At 42.5% G+C, this 18,245-nt stretch overlaps 2 protein-coding genes across 5 annotated transcripts in view; one reads left to right on the top strand and one right to left on the bottom strand.

The window, feature by feature from the left end:
• arhgap19 (Rho GTPase activating protein 19) overlaps window positions 1–9,960 on the top strand; it is a 37,838-nt gene extending 27,878 nt beyond the window's left edge. For 3 of the 4 annotated variants that reach the window (XM_078564985.1, XM_078564987.1, XM_078564983.1), the window contains 3 exons: window positions 5,437–5,553; window positions 5,984–6,067; window positions 7,740–9,960. In XM_078564985.1, coding sequence (XP_078421111.1) covers window positions 5,437–5,553; window positions 5,984–6,067; window positions 7,740–7,796 — 258 coding nt within the window. In that variant the 3' untranslated portion in view covers window positions 7,797–9,960. The remainder of the gene's footprint in view (window positions 1–5,436; window positions 5,554–5,983; window positions 6,068–7,739) is intronic. The other variant, XM_078564984.1, reaches the window with a different exon arrangement.
• Window positions 9,737–18,245, bottom strand: part of nt5c2a (5'-nucleotidase, cytosolic IIa) — a 99,279-nt gene continuing 90,770 nt past the window's right edge. Inside the window, exons 14-18 of the mRNA XM_078564982.1 lie at window positions 17,887–18,057; window positions 17,134–17,185; window positions 16,733–16,793; window positions 15,050–15,226; window positions 9,737–13,192 (exon numbers count right to left, since the gene is read on the bottom strand). Coding sequence (XP_078421108.1) covers window positions 12,941–13,192; window positions 15,050–15,226; window positions 16,733–16,793; window positions 17,134–17,185; window positions 17,887–18,057 — 713 coding nt within the window. The 3' untranslated portion in view covers window positions 9,737–12,940. The remainder of the gene's footprint in view (window positions 13,193–15,049; window positions 15,227–16,732; window positions 16,794–17,133; window positions 17,186–17,886; window positions 18,058–18,245) is intronic.

Raw genomic sequence — 18,245 nt, 5'->3', positions numbered from 1 at the left:
TGAACCAAGGCTGCAAGAGGTCAGGAGCTCAGTGGTCCTGGCAGAACCCAAAGTGAGTGTCAGTGAGCTGGTTATTGCTCAGCAGCTTCGGAAATGACACCTTCTGTTACTTCATCAAAAAAGTAAATTAAATTAATCAAGCATGATCTGCCTTTTACAAATCCATGCTGGCTCTCCTCAATTAACTCAAACCTCTCCAAGCACCTGCCAATTTTTTTCCCCTTCATTATGGATTCTAAAACCTTACCCGCCACTGACATTAAACTAACCAGCCTGTAGTTGCTAAGTCTGCCCTTTATATCCCTTCTTGAATAAGCGTGTCACATTTGCCACTCTCCAAAGAGAGTTAGAATGCTTCCCACTTTTTGTATCCTGGTTTGCTTCTCATTTTCAGCTGGCACTGCTCTTTCCATGACAACATAATGGGTAAGGTCAGCTATGACATGGCAACAACAGAACCCTCCGAGACCCACAGTGGGGTCAGACAGGTTTGTGTTCTGCACCAACACTCTTTGGCATATTCTTCTCTTTCCTGCTGTCATATGCCTTCAGTTCATCCACAGAGTGTCTACGTATGTACTGGAACTGATGGAAAGTGGTACAGCCTTGCCCACCTAAGATCCAAGACAATGGTATACCAAGTCCTTATCAGAGAGTTGCTGTATTCTGACAATGCTACACCAACATTCCATACCAAGGAACACCTTAGCGGCAACTGGACAGATTCTCTCACACGAATAAAGAGTTTGGTTTGATCATTGGCATTAGGAAGACAAATGTCATGTCATACCACCGCCATCTATCAGCATTGACAGTGTGACACTGGAGGTTGTTGATAGCTTCACATTTAAGGATAATATTTCAGAATACACATAATAGATACATTACAACATGAAAGAAAACTTCCAAGGGGAGGATGAAGGGACCAAAACAAGTTAAAGACAGTATCAAACTTGAAGAAAAAGCATATAATTGCACAAAGATAGGTGACAGGTCAGAAGATTGGAAAAAATATAAAGAGCAGCAAGGAATGACAAAAAGAGTACGAAGGAGGGAAAAATTAGAGTACGAGAGAAAGCTAGCTAGAAATATAAAGACGGATAGTAAGAGTTTCTATAGAAAAATAAGAGAGTTAACAAAAGTGAGTGTTGATCCTATAGAAAGTGGAAAGTGGGTCTGGGGAATTAATAATGGAAAATAGAGATGGCAGGTGAATTGAACAGGTATTTTGCATCAGTCTTCACAACAGAGGATACAAGTAACATCCCAAAAATTGTTGTAAATCAGGAAATGGAAGGGAGGGAGGAACTCTGGAAAAATACAGTCACCAGGGAAGTGGTACTGAGCAAATTGCTAGAGCTGGGGGCTGAAACATTTCCAGGTCCCAATGGACTTCATCCTAGGGTCTTAAAAGAAGTGGCTAGTGAGATAGTTGATGCACTGGTTTTAATTTTCCAAAATTCCTTGGATTTGGGGAAGGTGCCATTAGATTGGGAAATAGTAAATTTAACTCCTTTATTCAAAAAGGGAGACAGAAAGCAGGAAAATACAGGGTTAGCTTAACATCTGTCATAGGGAAAATGTTAGAAGCTATTATTGAAGAAGCTATAGCAGGACGTTTGATAAATTTCAAGGTAACCAGGAAGTCAATATGGTTTTGTGAAAGGGAAATAATGTTTAACCAGTTTATTGGAGCCTTTGAAGGAGTCACATGTACTGTGGATAAAAGGGAGCCAGTGGATGTACCGTACTTAGATTTCCAGAAGACATTGAATAAGATGCCACATTAAAGGTTATTGAAGAAAATGGTGTAAGGGGTAACAGATTGGTATGGATAGAAGATTAGCTAGCTAACAGGAAACCGAGATTAGGCATAAATGGATCTTTTTCTGGTTGTCAGGATGTAACGGCGAGTGGTGTGCCACAGAGATCAGTGCTGGGGCCTCAACTTTTTACAAATTACTTGGATGAAGGGACCAAAGATATCATTGATAAATTTGCTGATGATACAAAGATAGGTAGAAAAGTAAGTTGTGAAGAGGACATAAGGAGACTACAAGGGGACATAGATAGGTTAAGTGAGTGGGCAAAGATCTGGCAAATGGTGTATAATGTGGGAAAATGTGAAATTGTCTATTTTGGCAGGAAGAATAAAAAAGAAGCATATTATCTAAATGGTGAGAGATTGCAGAGCACTGAGACACAGAAGGGTGTCCTAATGCATGAATCACAGGAGGCTAATATGCAGGTGCAACAAGTAATTAGGAAATGCTAATAGAACGTTATCGCTTATTGCGAGGGGAATTGAATATAAAAGTAGGGAGGTCACGCTTCAGTTGTACAGGACACTGATGAGACCACATCTGGAATACTGTGTACATTATTGGTCTCTTTATTTAAGGAAGGATGTAACTGCGTTCAAAGCTGTTCAGAGAAGGTTTACCAAACTAAAACCAGGAAAAGCGGGTTGCCTTATGAGGAAAGATTGGACAGCCTAGGCTTGTATTTGCTGGAGTTTAGAAGTTTAAGAAGCAACTTGATTGAAACATGCAAGATCCTGAGGGGTCTTGACAGGGTGGATGTGGAGACGATGTTTCCTCTTGTGGGAGAATCTCGAACTAGGGGTCACTGTTTAAAAATAAGGAGTCTCCCATTTAAGACAGAGATGAAAATAATTTTTTTCTGAGCGTTGAGAGTCTTTGGAACTCCCTTCCTCAATAAGCAGTGGAAGCAGAGTCTTTGAATGTTTTCAAGGTAAATGAGATAGAATCTTGATAAACAAGGGGGTGAAGGGTTATCAGGAGGTTACAGTCAGATCAGCCATGAGATTATTGAATAGCAGAGCAAGCTCGAAAGGCTGAGTGGCCTATTCCTGCTCCTCACTCATATGTTCACATATCTAGGCTCCACAATCACAAGCAATATGTCACATGATGCTGAAATCAACACATGCATCACATGTTATGTCCAAGCTGAGTAAGAGAGTTTGGAACAACAGTAACATGACTGAGAACACCAAACTGCGAGTCTACCAGCTCTATGTCCTCAGCACACTCCTCTTACAGTGGTGAGACTGGGACAACATGTGCTAGGCAGGAGAAAAGGCTGAATAGTTTCCGTCTTTGTTGTCTCACACATATTCTAAGCATCTCTTAGGACAAGGTCACCAACTCTGAGGCCCTGAAGCGTGCTAATTCTATCAACATACACTCATTGCTAAGCCAATGATGTCTCCATTGGCTCAGCCATGTTCATCAGGTGGATGATGGCCTTATACCCAAAGACTTTCTGTATGGTGAATTGGCCACCGGGTCATGACCTGTAAGAATTTGTACCTCTGCTACAAGGACAACTACAAGGTGTGAAGATGTCGGATATTGACACTGACAACTGGAAGACAGTCGCTGACGGCCGTGACTTCTGGAGGCTGACTGTTTTGGTAGGGCATTGAAAGAGGCGAGCAGAAATGAAAATTTCAGCTGGCTGTAAAGAGGGCCCAGAGAAAACGGAGGCCAGTGAATCGTGCACCTTCTCAGCACTGTCTTCCTCTACAGCAAATGCAGATCTGATGATGTTCAATGTAGAGTTGACCACCATGGCTCAAACCATCACCTCACAACATAGAAGGCTGCCAAAGAAGTCATAGAATCATTACAGCATAGGAGGAGGCCATTTGTCTATTGATCCCATGCTAGGTGTCTGTAGAGCAATCCAGTCAATCCCATTCCCCTGCTCTCTTCCCATAGTCCTGTACAATAAGTCTATTTCCCTCAGGTGTCCGTCCAACTTCTGTTTAAAATAATTCATTGCCTTCACTTCCACCACCCTCGTGGGCAGCAAGTTCCTTACTGCGTTAAAAGTTCTTCCTTACATCTCTCCCTGCATCTCTTGTCCAAAATCTTAAATCTGTGTCTCCTAGTCTTTGTACCATCAGCTAATGGGAACAACTTTTCCTTGTCTACCTTTTCCAAATGTGTCATAATCTTCTGCACCTTTCTCAGACCCGCCCTCAATCTCCTTTGTCCCAAGGAAAACAACCCCAGCTTCTCCAACCTAACCTTGTAGCTAAATTCCCTCATCCCTGGAATCATTCTGGTAAATCTCCTCTGTACCCCCTCACAGATCCTCACATCCTTCCTTAAGTGCACTCAATGCTCTAGTTGGGACCTAACAAGGTTCCACATAACTTTCCTGCTTTTGTCCTCAGTGCCTCTATTTATGAAGCCCCACATATGCTTTGTTAACTACTTTCTCAATTTGTCCTATAACCTTCAAAGATCTATGTACATGCATCCCAGGTGCCTCTGCACACACTTTAGAGCTGTGCCATTTAGTCTAAATTTCTCTTCTGCCAAAATGCATCATGTGGCAAAGGTAGCAAGTAACACTCACACCACAATTAAGCCCAAGCCTGAATGTTGACGAAGTCTTGATACATTGGGCACTGACTAGTATCTGAGGAATTGTGAATGGAATTGAACACTTCAGTGAACCTCCCCACTTATGACCTATGATGGAGGTTTGCTGAAGATGGTTCAGTCTAGGACAGTACCCTGAGGAACTCCTGCAGTGATGTCCTGGGACTGAGGTGAATATTTTATTTTTTTGCGGGACGTGGGTGTCTTTGGCAAGGCCAGAATTTATTACCCATCCTTAATTGCTCTTGAGAAGGTGGTGGTGAGCTGCCTTTTTGAACTGCTGAAGTCCATATGGTGTAGGTACACTCACATTGGCCTCCAACAGCTAAAAGTATCTTTCTTTGTGCTAGGTATGACTCCAGCCAGTGGAGACTACTCCACCGCGCCTCCCTGCGTCCACCCTATCGATTCCCATTGACTTCAATTTTGCTATGGCTCCTTGATGCCACACTTGGTCAAATGCTGCGGAAGTCAGTCATCTCACCCCTTGAATTTAGCTCTTTTTCCATGTTTGGACCAAGGCTGTACTGAGATCTGGAGCTGAGTGGCCCTGGTGGAACCCAAACTGAACATCGGTGAACAAGTAATTGTTGTGTAAGTGCTGTTTGATAGCACACTCAATGACACCTTCCACCATTTTGCTGATGATTGAGAGTAGACTATTGGGGCAGTAATTGGCTAGATTAGATTTGTCCTGATTATGGTGAACAGGACATACCTGCACAAATGAATTAAAAAAGAACTGGTTGGGCACTTTGAGCAAGGTATACAATGGTGGAATTCATAATTGTGTTCTGAGATGATATTTTGTCATGAATTTGAATGGAAGGGGTGGACTTACAGGTATCACTTCTCAGAAGGTTCAGTAACTGAACATGGAATAGGTTAGATACCTGTTACTCTGCTTCCTGTTACACATTTTATGTGAGGATCATGATTTTCCCTTTCCAGCATGTACGAACACAGACTCTGGGGTTAGTGTTCAAATCATACTGAGCGTTGCTTCTGTTTTTGACAGCGTAAAGTTTTGGGTGGTCAGTATATCACTGAAAGAAAGAGCAAAATCCTGACACCAGACACAGCGACTGAAAGCGGTGGACACCCACAAGTGGGTGACGTGGAAAACCTGGAGCAGGTGAGACTTGGCACCCTCACAACTCTGTTAGTTGTTGACCTAGAATCTGTTGCTTCAGTTTTTTTTTAAATTCACAAACACTGGGTCTGTGTTGGGAAGAGCAAAGATAGATTTGGTTCAATTCATATCAGCTCCATTGTCAGAATGAATTGTCACCAACAACAGAGGGGATGGGGAGCTGCCTTGGTGCTGGGATCACATTCTAGGTAACATGCAGGATAGGGGTTCTCACTGATTGCTCTTAATCATGGACTATATGCCATAGTGTTTCTCTGAAGTGCACTTGGAGGAGACATGAGGAGAGGTGGTAGCATGTTGAACTTTCTTGTTTCTCATTTTCTGAAAGGCTATGATTATGCAGATGAGAAGCTGATATAGGAGTGGAGTTTTTCAAACTCAGTACCTGCCTCACACCCAATGTTCTTTACAGTTTCAGAAGTGTGTAGAATCATCAGCACTGCACTTCAGTCACATCCGATCAAAATCCACCGATGAAATCCTCAACAGCATAAAGGTGATGTGTTTAGTCTGATTTTTGATTCAACTGTGAGGCACATGGTTACACCAGTCTTGGTTCTCAATCCCTGAATACCTGATCAGAAGCAGGCATTCACCTAAAATCAATGGTGAATTTTCAGTGAAACATCTTCCTGAGAGGGTACAGCATAGCTTTACCAGGATGGGAAAATCTAGTTAAATTTTTGGGGTATGGTATCTATTGTATGGAGTGGTTGTCATGGAAAGCATTGCATCTTTTCCTAGAAAATTGGACACAGTTATAGAATGAGACAGCTCAGAAGGAGGCCATTCAGCCCATCATGCCTGTGCCAGCTCTTTAGTAGTTATCCCATTAATCCACTCCCCTGCTCTGTTCCCATAGCCCTGTACTTTTTTTCCCTTAAATATTTCTCCAATTTTCTAGTTTTTTTGTTACTATTGAATCTGCTTCCGCCATATTTTAAGCAGAAGGTAAAGGCCTCTGCTAGAGAATGCAACAGTGGAATTACATTGTGTCTGTGCTGACCGTGAGAACAATGGGCTGTATATGGCCTATTCTATGTTATAAACTCTTGATTCATTGATCACAGGACTTGTGATGTGTCACTGAACAGAAGTCCTGATGCTCAGCTGGGGGAATAAATTTTCAGATGATTGTTCTGAGAATAAAGCCACACTGTTATGTGATCTGATTACTTGGAGCATTGAAATACCTTCATACGTATTCTCCATTATAAGAGGGGGAACTGAGGTTGAGGAGTACTTGGGGGATGTCCTAAAGATGATGATCTACGTACCGTTTCCCCAATTTTCTCCATCTGCCGACTCTGGTCTCCTGAGACACTCTGGCCCATGCTGAGTTAACTGTAGAGTCACTACAAATGAGCTCACTGGTCCTGAAGGTGGTGGTGGGTGGTAACTCACTAGGCATTGCCTTAAATCCAGTGTTGAGGGTTTTTCCGTATCTCAATCTACTGCTGTTGGGTCTCCAACCCCTGGTGACATAGTCCAGGTCAGTTATCTCCACTTTTTAAAATCTTTTTAACTTTTAAAATAATTCGCAGCTTTCAAATTTTTAATGGGTCACATGCCCTACTCTGTAAAACAAATGAACTCATTGCACCTGAGCTTGGTCTTGGAAAATCAGATCCAATACTGACAAAAATGTCTCAAAAAATAACGCAGAATCTGAGAGCCTTCACAACAAAGGATACCCTGAAGAATGCCATAGGACACTCAAAACACTGAGGCCACAAAAAAATCAGTCAGTACGTCCAATTGAGGCTGAGAACCACAGTGAGAGTGATACATAGGAAGAAGAAACACAAATCAAGTATCAGTCTTACTTGATGGTAGAACATGAGTGCATAATCCAATCTAATAATCCAGGACAGTGCTGAGGAAGTACACTGTCAGGACAGTGCTGAGGAAGTACACTGTCAGGACAGTGCTGAGGAAGTGCTGCACTGTTGGAGGGGCAGTACTGAGGGAGTGCTGAAATTTTCTGAAATCGCTTCTCAAAAATCATGATGCTACAGGCAGCAATCAATTCTGGTTAATAATCAAATATTCCCTGTCATTTGTGAGCAAACTCACCTTACAATAATAGAACCAGGATCAGAAGTGAGCTAACCTTCAACTGCCACCACTGCTCTTGGCTGATGCATATTCATTTTTTTGAAAAGCAGGAACCACTTGGAGTGAACCGAATAATCACAGTTTCAACGAGGGAATCGGCCATGTAGTTCAACGTTCCCCTTCAAAATGTCTCAATGCAATGTGAAGCTGAGGAGATCTCTATGAGAGCCATTAAAGACCACTAATTGCGCTCACTGGAACTGAAATATTGGATGTTTAGAATGACTAGTAGCTTTAATATCCTGTGGTAACAGATTGAACATGGACCTGTATAATTTGTGATGCTGCTGCCTTATTTAACAGGGCAGCCAGGTTATGGATCAAGTAAAGAGGAAAATCTCATGGGCTATATTTGGGTGCACATAACAAAAGCAGGTCCTTAGGAGGGAGAGTGGGAAATGCAAGTAGCTGAAAGATACTGAGTAACTGTGAAAATGAGGCTGTTACTGGTTGGGTTTAATCTGCTGGCTTGAAATGAATTTATTTCAGGTAATTATAAAATATTAAGTGACTTAATTATAAAATATTAAATGACTGTCAGTATATCACAGGCCACTAAATCAAATCCAGCTCTAATGGGTACTAAACAGGCCTTAGGTTAGTTATATTTCAGACCAAAAACCTTGAGGGAGGCTCAGCAAAGTGTGGATCAGGGTTGGAAATTCTTCTGATGTCACAGAGGATCAGTGGTCTTACTAGAGTGACAGAGTTGTTGTTTGATGTGTCACTGCCTTGTCTCAAGATTTACGTTTATCTTACAAGCAACTCTGCATGTTGAAAAAAAATACTTTGGTACCTCAGTCTCTTAGTGTTTTCCTATCATGTGTCACTCGCTTCCTGATCCTGTTTATTGCTTGGATACTCCAACAGGATTTAATAATAATCTTTAGACAAAAGGCACTAATTCCTCTGCAGCCTCTAACTCTGCCCAAGGTGAACTGGTGTCTAGAACTAAAGTCATATTTGAGTCAGCATCAACCCATCAGGAGGGAGGGAGAAGACAGTGGGGGGTTAAGGTAAGAGGTTAAGCTGGATGCACAGCAGGTTAAGGGTCATTGGTTATGTGGATAAAAGCATTGAACAGGCAGAAAAATAAATAAATATTTTCTTTTTTTTTAACTAAACTTACATAGCTTTAAGATGCTGAACTGAAGTTTACCTTCATATTAGCCAAATTCCAGAGCTAATTCCTTGCTTTTTATATACTGTGTTACTGACAGTGTATCATGTGACATTTGCTACTGCGACTCAGTCATTGTAGCAGAGCAGGATGGACCTGAACAGCTCCAAAGCAGCAAGTGAATTATCAAGCACCCTGTCACTCTTGCTGGAAGTGGGTGAGGTGTGCAGCTTCCTGTACCCTGCCCCACACAGCTTAGAGCATGTGAGGAGCCTGCCGGCTTCTGCTATGTTGGCAGGGGATTGACAATGTCAATAACAGTAACTGAAACTGATTTTCTAAGCCTTTTCTGTTAACAGTTACGTCACACCAAGTACAATGCTGCAGATGACACGAGATAAATGCTGTGAAATCTTAGTTAATTATTGAGTCTTCAGTAATTGAAGTGAATGTGATGCTTTTTTGTACTGAATGAACGTCTTAATCTTTTTAATATTGCTGTCCTTGTATTTATGTGATGTATAATATATATAATGTTTTATAGTTTTGGTAGTTTTTTTTTAATTATGCCAACCATACTTTATATGTGGTTCCTGGGTCAGGCTTCCTACAGTTCTTTGTGCAGACAATCATTTTCTTCTGGAATGGAGAGAAAACGTGCTGGCAATGCATACACTGCAACCTTCCATTGCTGTACAGTGCTAGTATTCCACATCCCCCTGCTCCTGTACATTATCAGCATTATATGGTATGTGTGTGTAAAGTACTGGCAGTTCACACAGTGAAGTGTGGTACAAAGTGGAAGATTGAGAGATAACCACAAGTTCTTTACACCTAGTCCCGATAATTAACTTTTCATACGATTATTCCTTCCCAGAACTAAGTATCCTGCTTGCATTTTGAACAGGCAAAGCTCTCTAACAATAATTATAATTAATGTTTCATCCTTTTATTTTACAAACAGCATCAGGAACAATATACATTTTACAGTTGAACAGAAAAACCTGGAGAGAAAGGATTACCACTTTTACTGCTTTTATCAAGTCCTCACTTTGTGCATCTTTATTGTGTGCTGGCCCAAGGCCATAACTCACAGTATCAACAAAACCTGCCCCACCCACCCTAAATCATTCCAATCACACACACACACTTCATAAAATAAAATCTATTGTCCCATTTTTTAAAAAATTAATGAAGCTCTTCACGTTTTGCTGGGACTGGACAGATAGTGTGATATTACAATGGTAGAGACCAATACATAGGAAGCAGTCTTGGCCCCTTGATTTATTTCTATTAATACCAGAACTAATTCCGAGTTTGTAGCAAGTACACGTAATGGGGAAACTACAGCCACAATGTGGATTCTTTAAATAACTGCTGCTGTGTAGGATTTTGATGCAGTCGGTACTGGGAGTTCAAGCTCCTTACTAATCATTTCATCGTAGTTCTCCCATGTAACCCTCTCAGGTGGAGCTCCACAGCTGGACAAGAAACCGTTTCTGTGAGTTCAGATGGGCCCATAACCAAGCTCATTCCTTTCCACACTTGCTGTCCTCACCCTCCTTCAGCAATAAGGAGCAAAATACCTGGCCCAATTCTTCCCCACCAGTGGCACTCGGGCCACATCCTGCTGCAACAGAGATCATCTGAGATTGGTTTGGTGTACTCTGGGTTGGCACCAGGCGAGAGCTCAGGCCTGCTTGGTAAACATTGATGATTTACCTCTGCCAGTTGCTTACATGAAACAAAAATCAGACTGACAGTAATTGCTGAAAGCACTTTTCCTCAAATGAAATTAAAATCATTGCCCTATGAATAGCTGAAGGCTTACCAGGCAGAAAGACAGCTGCAAACGGACTGGGGGGGGTGGGGGAGGGGAAGGGCAGCAAGCAAGATTCAACTTTGGCAAAACAATAGAATGATCCAATCAAGTATTTAAAAACATGAAATCAGGAGACAATATAGTAATCTCTAACCTATTGGCAAACAACTTCTTATGGGTTATTATATGCCTCGACTGAAATAATAAGGCAACAGAATCAGTAGTTGGGGTCGTAAGGAAAACAGACCCAATTATTACAGACTTCTGGAGAATACACACTGAAACCTTACAGAGGATACTCGGAGCTGGCAGTATAGCTGAACAATGATCCAAACCACATCTGTTGAAGGAACAGAAAAAAGTTGGATAGTTGGCACATCAGGCTCAGAGAAAGGTTAATGTGGGAATGAGCCCTCCATCTAAAATGAACTGCATTTTCACATACAATACAGGGCAGGATCAGAACCTTGCAGGCCCTGAGCCCAAAGAAAATGAACAGCCTCATAAACATTGTTTCTTAAAACCAATTAGAAGTACAAGTAATATCAAATATATAGAATAACCTAACTCTGCTGCTCAGCAGTATTCTTGATCAATATGAAACTCAATCCCCCAAACTTTGTTCAGCCAGTTTCTGCTTCACCTATCAGATTCATTAAAACAAGCAGTCTCGCTGCTGGGCAACAAGCAGTCTGTAGTAGAAGGGCTCATCTGCTGCTTTATCTGTACAAACAGTAACAGTTGGTGCCCTCTATTGTCAAACGCCTACTTGTCAAAGATTGCTAGAGAAGAATCACCAATAAGATGAGATAGCTGAGAGGGGCAAAGAGTAACAGCCAAACAATGAAATGGGAGCACAGTAAAATCTAGCAGCTAAATGGAGGAGCAGAAGTTCAAACAAATCTAGACTACACATTGAAGGAGGGGAACTTGCAAGTTGCCATGCACCTGTTGCCCTTTTTCTTCTAGGTGGTAGAGGTCATGGGTGTGGAAGAGGGAGGCTTGGCGAGTTGCTACAGTGCATCTTGTAGATGGTACACACTGTTGCCACAGTGCACTGGTGGTGAAAGAATTAAAATAGTTAAGGTGACAGCTGGGGTGCCAATTAAGTAGGCTGCTTGGTCCTGGATGGTGTCATATTAAATGTAATTTATTCTCACGCGCCAAACACCCTCAGGGCAGACACAGTACAGGTTAAATACAGAGTAAAGCTCCCTGTACACTGTCCCTATCACTACATTGTTATGAATCTTTTAAATTTCCCATATCAGGGATTCAATTAACTGAAATTTCCAAATTCTGCACCTGATCAGTTCTTGATCCAAACCAAGCCACCCTGGAAACAGTGACCCTGAAAAGAAAGCTGCACTCTGATTGCTCATATTCAGCTTCCAACTCATTCAGAGATCAGAGCCTCAGGGTCCAAAATGGGAAATGTAAGTTGGGAATAGGGAGAATAAAGCTACCAAAATATAAATTGCACAGTGATTTCACAAAGAATTGTGTTGTCGAGTCCCCACCCCCAACTTGTGAGATTCACAACTCTTGCTGCCTTGCACTGAGTCAGGTAACAAGACATACAAACATTCACCACCCAATCATGTTATGTCGAGTAGAGGCAGCCTCACTAAGGCCTCATTTTTCAACCCCTTTCCAACACACTGTCCTTACAGCAACTCCTCTAGTCCAGGGTGAACAATGTCTAGTTTGTGCTTTAATGAAAGTGAATGTATAAATTCTCCTGACCAAGGTCCTATCTCACAAATACTCAAATTCCATAGCTTGGGATATCAGTCCCTAAACTGTAATAAAAATATAAGTGTAAAGCACATAGGAACCAGAGGACGGATCCATAAAAGGCTCAAGTTAGGAGCAGCTTAAAACACAAATTGCTGCTGGTGCTGTCAGAATCTCGGGCTGTGTTAAGACAAGCTGAGGAAAATCACAGGCTGAATTCTTCAATCGCTTCCCTTTCAAACAACTATAATCTTTTGTGAAACATCCAACACTGTCACAGATGTGACACTGTATTCAACTCAGTCTATGTCCATAATTTCTCGCATTCAATGCAAACTTCTGACTTGTGATTAAAATTCATTTGCATAAATCACAAAAAAAACTGGAAAACATTTCAATATTTTGCTCTTTTCACAAATTTACAGGATTAAAACCTGTCCCTCTGAATCTGTTGAGTATTTCACAATAGTCTTTCCACTCTGAACCAGGTCACTAATCTTCAATCTTACATACTTTAAACCGTTTCTCATTTTCATGGGATGGGAACAGGATTAAGGAGATTCATTTTCTTATTATTCTTCTTCCTCCTCCTCCTCCTCCTCCTCTTCATCATCATCTTCATCATGGCAGTGTGTAATTTCTTGTGGAGTTTGTGGGAAAAGATTGGGGGGTTTGATCTCACTGATTGACCGGGTCAGATGGTGCCGTTTGTACTCAGTCTCTTTAATATCCATAGAGCTCGTTGAACGGTTGCGAGTTGCCATTGGAGACTCCACATCGTTGATATCAACATGGCTATGCTCCACGGTCGACTCATGAGGCATCTGAAAGACAAAGAGCAGTTCAGGAGACAGCAGGCACAGGAGGAAGAAAAAGAAATGTACCCAAATAGGAAAATTGAAGGCAGAGAGAGTGCAAAAGAGGAGGATCAGACAGTGTGTAATAGAAAGGAAGGAGCTGAATATGAGGTCAGGTACAGTGTGAAGGATGAGCCAAGAGCAAAGGTAGAAACAAACAAAAAAGCACATAAGTTTGGATGAGCAGGGGGAAGGAGGAGGGAAAAAGAGATTGGAGTGTGATCTTTGCTCAGAGCCCTCTGGTTTGCATTTGGTCAGCAGTACCAGGGGTTGCTGCAGAACCTCAGCTACCAATCACAAGCTGAAACAGTGAAACAGAAGGTGAGACTCCAGTCCAGAGGATATAAAGGGTTATGGGAAACCAACCGGTACAACATGTTCAACATCAACCTTTCACCTCAGAGAGACTCAGTTTCAAAACCAACCCAGGCTGATGTGGCAAGTCACCACTCAGCTCACTATTGGTATCCTTCCTTGAAATGGCCTTAAATCTCAAACTAGATCAGGGATGGGGAACCTCTAGTCCGGAGACCAGATCCAGCCTGTTGAACTTTTTCATCTGGCCCACGAAAAGATTTCAAAATCCACACACCCCCCACCCCATGCTGCACTCTGGACCAGCCGCCACCATGTTCTGATACCTGAGCCTCAGCCACAGGCACCAGAGGCCCAGGCTGTGGGCAGAGAGCAAAGCCCAAGATCCAGGAACAGGGGTGCAAGGAAGGGATAGGAAGCTGTCAGCTGTCGAACAGGTGGTAAATTGTGGGGAGAAAGCAATACACCCAAGACAGAGTGGGAAAGGAGAGGGAGGGAGAGAGAGACACACACAAACAGACAAAGTGGGAAAAGAGAGAGAGAGAGACTGGGAAAAGAGACACACACAAAGTGGGAAAGGAAAGAGAGATATGGAGGGAATGGGAAAGGAAAGCATGCAAAAAGTTGAACTTAATTTCCAGAGTGCTGTGATTGAGACACAGAAGCTGTGCTATTCATTAAGGAAAAGCAAACTCTGCCATTGCATTAATGCAGTGGGTGAGTTAAATGTTTCTGAATTCTCTCTTAGAAAACAAAAATTAAGTTGGTTTTTTATGTGAGAGTGGCCAACGACTGATTTTGTCTACGTGTGAATGGCCCTTGATAAGAAAAAGGTTCCCCACCCCTGATCTGGATCCTACTACACAAAACTGTCCTTACTCAGCACTAAATTTATAATAGCACTAAGAGATATCAAAGGATGTATGGTGTATGAAATGGACTATTGTCCTGGGGCAGAGTGGTGGAAGAGAGTGTATACTAGGCAGAAACAGACTGTTGTGGTGGAGAAGAGGCATTGTTCCTCTTGTCTAACTGTACCTGAAATAGAAAGGATTCCACAGCCCAGCAAAACAAACTTTCAGCGAATTAAATACCCCCAACCAAAGTGCGTCAGTACTTAGTACCTTACTCTACAACATGTACCAGCAATAATTCATTCCGAATCAGCACCTCTCCCAGCTCATTATTCTCCATGCACACTCCACTTGGCTGTGGGGATATCACATCTGAACCCAATCCAGTCTTAGACCAGGGTTTTGCTGGATAGTTCTCAGGAGTAGGAACCTTGCTGGTTCTCCTCATTCTCAGCCCAGGGGCGCTGACATCAAGTACAACATTTGCTACCAGCTTAACTGAGATTAGTGACATCAACTCAAGGCTGAATGGTACAATACTGCAATGGTACAATAACACTGAGCCAACAAGTAGCCTGTGTCTAGTAAATGGGGCAAGACTGCAGGGGGAACAAAGCAAGACACTCAAAGTTCTGATCAGATCTTGTATACTCACCAAGACATGGGCAGCACGGAAGAGGTAACTGAAGGGATAGTACAGGAGATTGATGAAGGAGGCTGCATACAGGTCTGCATAACGCATCACCTGACTGGCAAAGAGTGTCTGACGGGAGCCACTGCGGAACAGGCTCCCCATCATCCCATAACACATGTCCATATCATGAGTGACTTTCTACAAGTGGGAAGAACACAGCAGAGGTGAAAATATAATCAGGAAGGTTAGCCTTAAATTCTTCAATCTTCTTACATCAATCGTTCTCTCAAAGTCCCATTTAGGGCATCAAGTATTTCTTTACAAATAATCACACTCAAACGACAAATTATTCAGAAAAATTCATTCAGAAAAACTGTTGACTTATGAAGGTAACAAATGAGTACACAACTATCTACATCAGGTTTTCACAGGGTGTGTCTGGGATGACAGATGTGATTGTGGATATTCAAGCAGGGCACAGGGGGAACAGATTCCACCAATGAATCACTACACTCAAGAGAACAGTGAAACATCAGAAACACTACATCAGACAGTGCAAAGTGAATCACTCATTGTACTCTCCACACCCTGTAATGTACTGTGATGAACTCAATCAACTATGCACAAGCTGGAGGGGTTGGACAAGGGGTGCAAGGAGATGATGGACTCAGTGATTTGGGGAGATAAATTTGCCTGTAGGAGTGACTGAACACAGTCCAGACTTTATTGGCAGGGGTGATTGTATAGGTAGTGTTCATTGTCTATTGGGAATTAACAACACAGGGAGGATGAGGCAGATTTTTATGCAGGACACTTGAGATAAGAAAGTTAACAAAATCAGACTGCAAAGCTAGCATTAGTGGCAATAAGTCCTGTACCTAAGCCAGACAGGCAGAGGACTAGAAGTCAAAAGGAACGTCTGGTTGTAAGAGTAGTACAAGAGGGAGGGCTTTAAGTTTGTTGGACGTTAGGAGAGGGAGTGGCTGCATCGGGGGAACAGACTGCACAGGAATCAAAATGGCATCAAGAATGGAGAGAGCAGCAAAATATTAAAAGCCTAGGGAAGTGCAGAGAGGCTAAACATCAAGTAGATGGGGAAAGGATAAAGCTGCTTTATGGAAATGCAACTTAGGACAGTAATTTATCCAAACATTGTTTAGTCCTCAGTTGCAGTACTGTACAGTTTCTGCTCATTAAAGGACATTAAAGGCATAGAGTGTACAGTATAGATTCAACACCATGGTGTCAGGGATGGGAAACGAGAGTGATGAGGGAAGATTTGAGATAGTCCGACAGAGGTGGAGAAATTTAATCAAGACTATTGAGGAGGGGAGGGAAGAGAGAAGCGGAGAGTGGGAGGGAAGTGAGGATGGGATGGAATGGAAATGATAAGGGAGTTTGACAGGGGAGCGCAGTGAGAAGGGAGCAGACAAGGACAGTAGGAAGGTGAGAGCACAAGGTCGAGTAGAGTGCCAGAGAAGAAGAAAACATGTCACGGGGAGCATGAGAGGGAGAGAGGAATTGATCACCCAATCATTGCCTGTACCACTCCCACAAGACTCTTCATTTACGGGATGCAGTAAGTATTGAGCATGTTAATCATACTGCAGCTCTTTGGGAATTTATCGACCAAAAGTTTAAGTCACAAAACCTTTACATAATCAGAGAACCATCACCCACATAAACAGCTGACTTGGGCCTCACCTTGATCCGTCTCTGAATGGCACTGATATCAGGCCGCTCATTACTGCTGCTATCCAGGTGCCTGAGGAGAGGGAACAAACAGATTAGGCAGTTGGCAAAGAGGTAACGTTAAATAATTAAGAGCAGAAAATTCTAACAGCATGAAGTTATCAAAAAGTTTGAGTAATCTATATATAGAATAACAGATACCCAGGAGTGACTCCCAGGCTAGAATCTAATCAAGGGGTTCCGGTAACATTCAAGAACCAACCAAATCTCTCAGGTATCTGCAATCATTCTATGTAGCTATTCATTTTCATATTTAATGCAAAGCTAATGAGCTGTTTAATCAGTTTTCAGTAACCTGATTTAATTACCCTACTCCTTTTGACCTATCACTCCAAAACCTTATTGATACTCACTTGTACAGTTCAGCCAGAAACACATCCAGACTCTGCAATTCCTCAAACAAAGCTGGAAAAGAAAGGAAAGTCACTGTGCTGTGATACAGAAAACATACAGACTGTGGTGGCAAGTGGGCAGGGGGGTGCAGTCGTCAAACATTGCTGACCACTTGATTGAAACATATAAAGATCCTGAGGGGTCTTGCCAGGGTGGATGTGGAGAGGATGTTTCCTCTTGTGGGAGAATCTAGAACTAGGGGTCACTGTTTAAAAATAAGGGGTCACCCAATTAAAACGGAGATGAGGTGAAATTTTTTCTCAGGGGGTCGTGAGTCTTTGGAATTCTCTTCCAGAAAAGGTGGTGGAAGCAGAGTCTTTGAATATTTTTAAAGCAGAGGTGGGTAGATTCTTGGTAAGCAAGGGGGTGACAGGTTATCGGGGATAGGCGGGATGCAGATTTCAGGTTACTATCAGATCAGCTACGGTCTTATTAAATGGTACAGCAGGCTCCAGGGGCCAAATGGCTTACTCTTGCTCCTTGTTCATATGTAGTGAGATACTGACCACATGGCACACAATTATTGATCAGGGTGAGGTGAGAGAGGGAGCTCAGTGCCCAAAGCCCCAGCATGGGGTCACTGGCCAGATGAAAGAAAATTGAAGCAGGAATAGACATTAGATTGGGTGAGAATTTCCTGGCATCTGGCTCCCAAAAAATCTGGAGAGTTGTAAACAACAGTTAATACACATCAGTCTGCGTTGCACTCTTACTGCTCTTATCTGTCCAGACATGCAGCTCTTGTGCAAGTTCAGGAATGACTAGGAACGTTCTCCAGCCCTGTCGCTTCTTCGATTTCAGGATGTCACCAAAGATGTGGTCGCCAATGTACAAAATGTCTTTGCCTTTCGCCCCCAACAGGTCGCCCATAATATCCGAGGAACCTGAAAAACAGCCCCCAAAAATCATGTGGCTTCCTCCCTTTGACCTTTAGGGTTCATACTAACATTATTGGGTTTTGCAGACCTGACATCCCCTTAATGATCTCCGACAATTCTGAGTCCCCTGACGAGACAGTTAAAGGTTGTACCAGTCCCCAGGGCTGCACACAACTACAATCCAGCTTCCGAGT

Source organism: Cetorhinus maximus, chromosome 20 (genome assembly GCF_964194155.1).
Source record: "Cetorhinus maximus chromosome 20, sCetMax3.hap1.1, whole genome shotgun sequence".
Taxonomy (NCBI): domain Eukaryota; kingdom Metazoa; phylum Chordata; class Chondrichthyes; order Lamniformes; family Cetorhinidae; genus Cetorhinus; species Cetorhinus maximus.
This window is presented reverse-complemented; position numbering and strand designations above follow the sequence as displayed.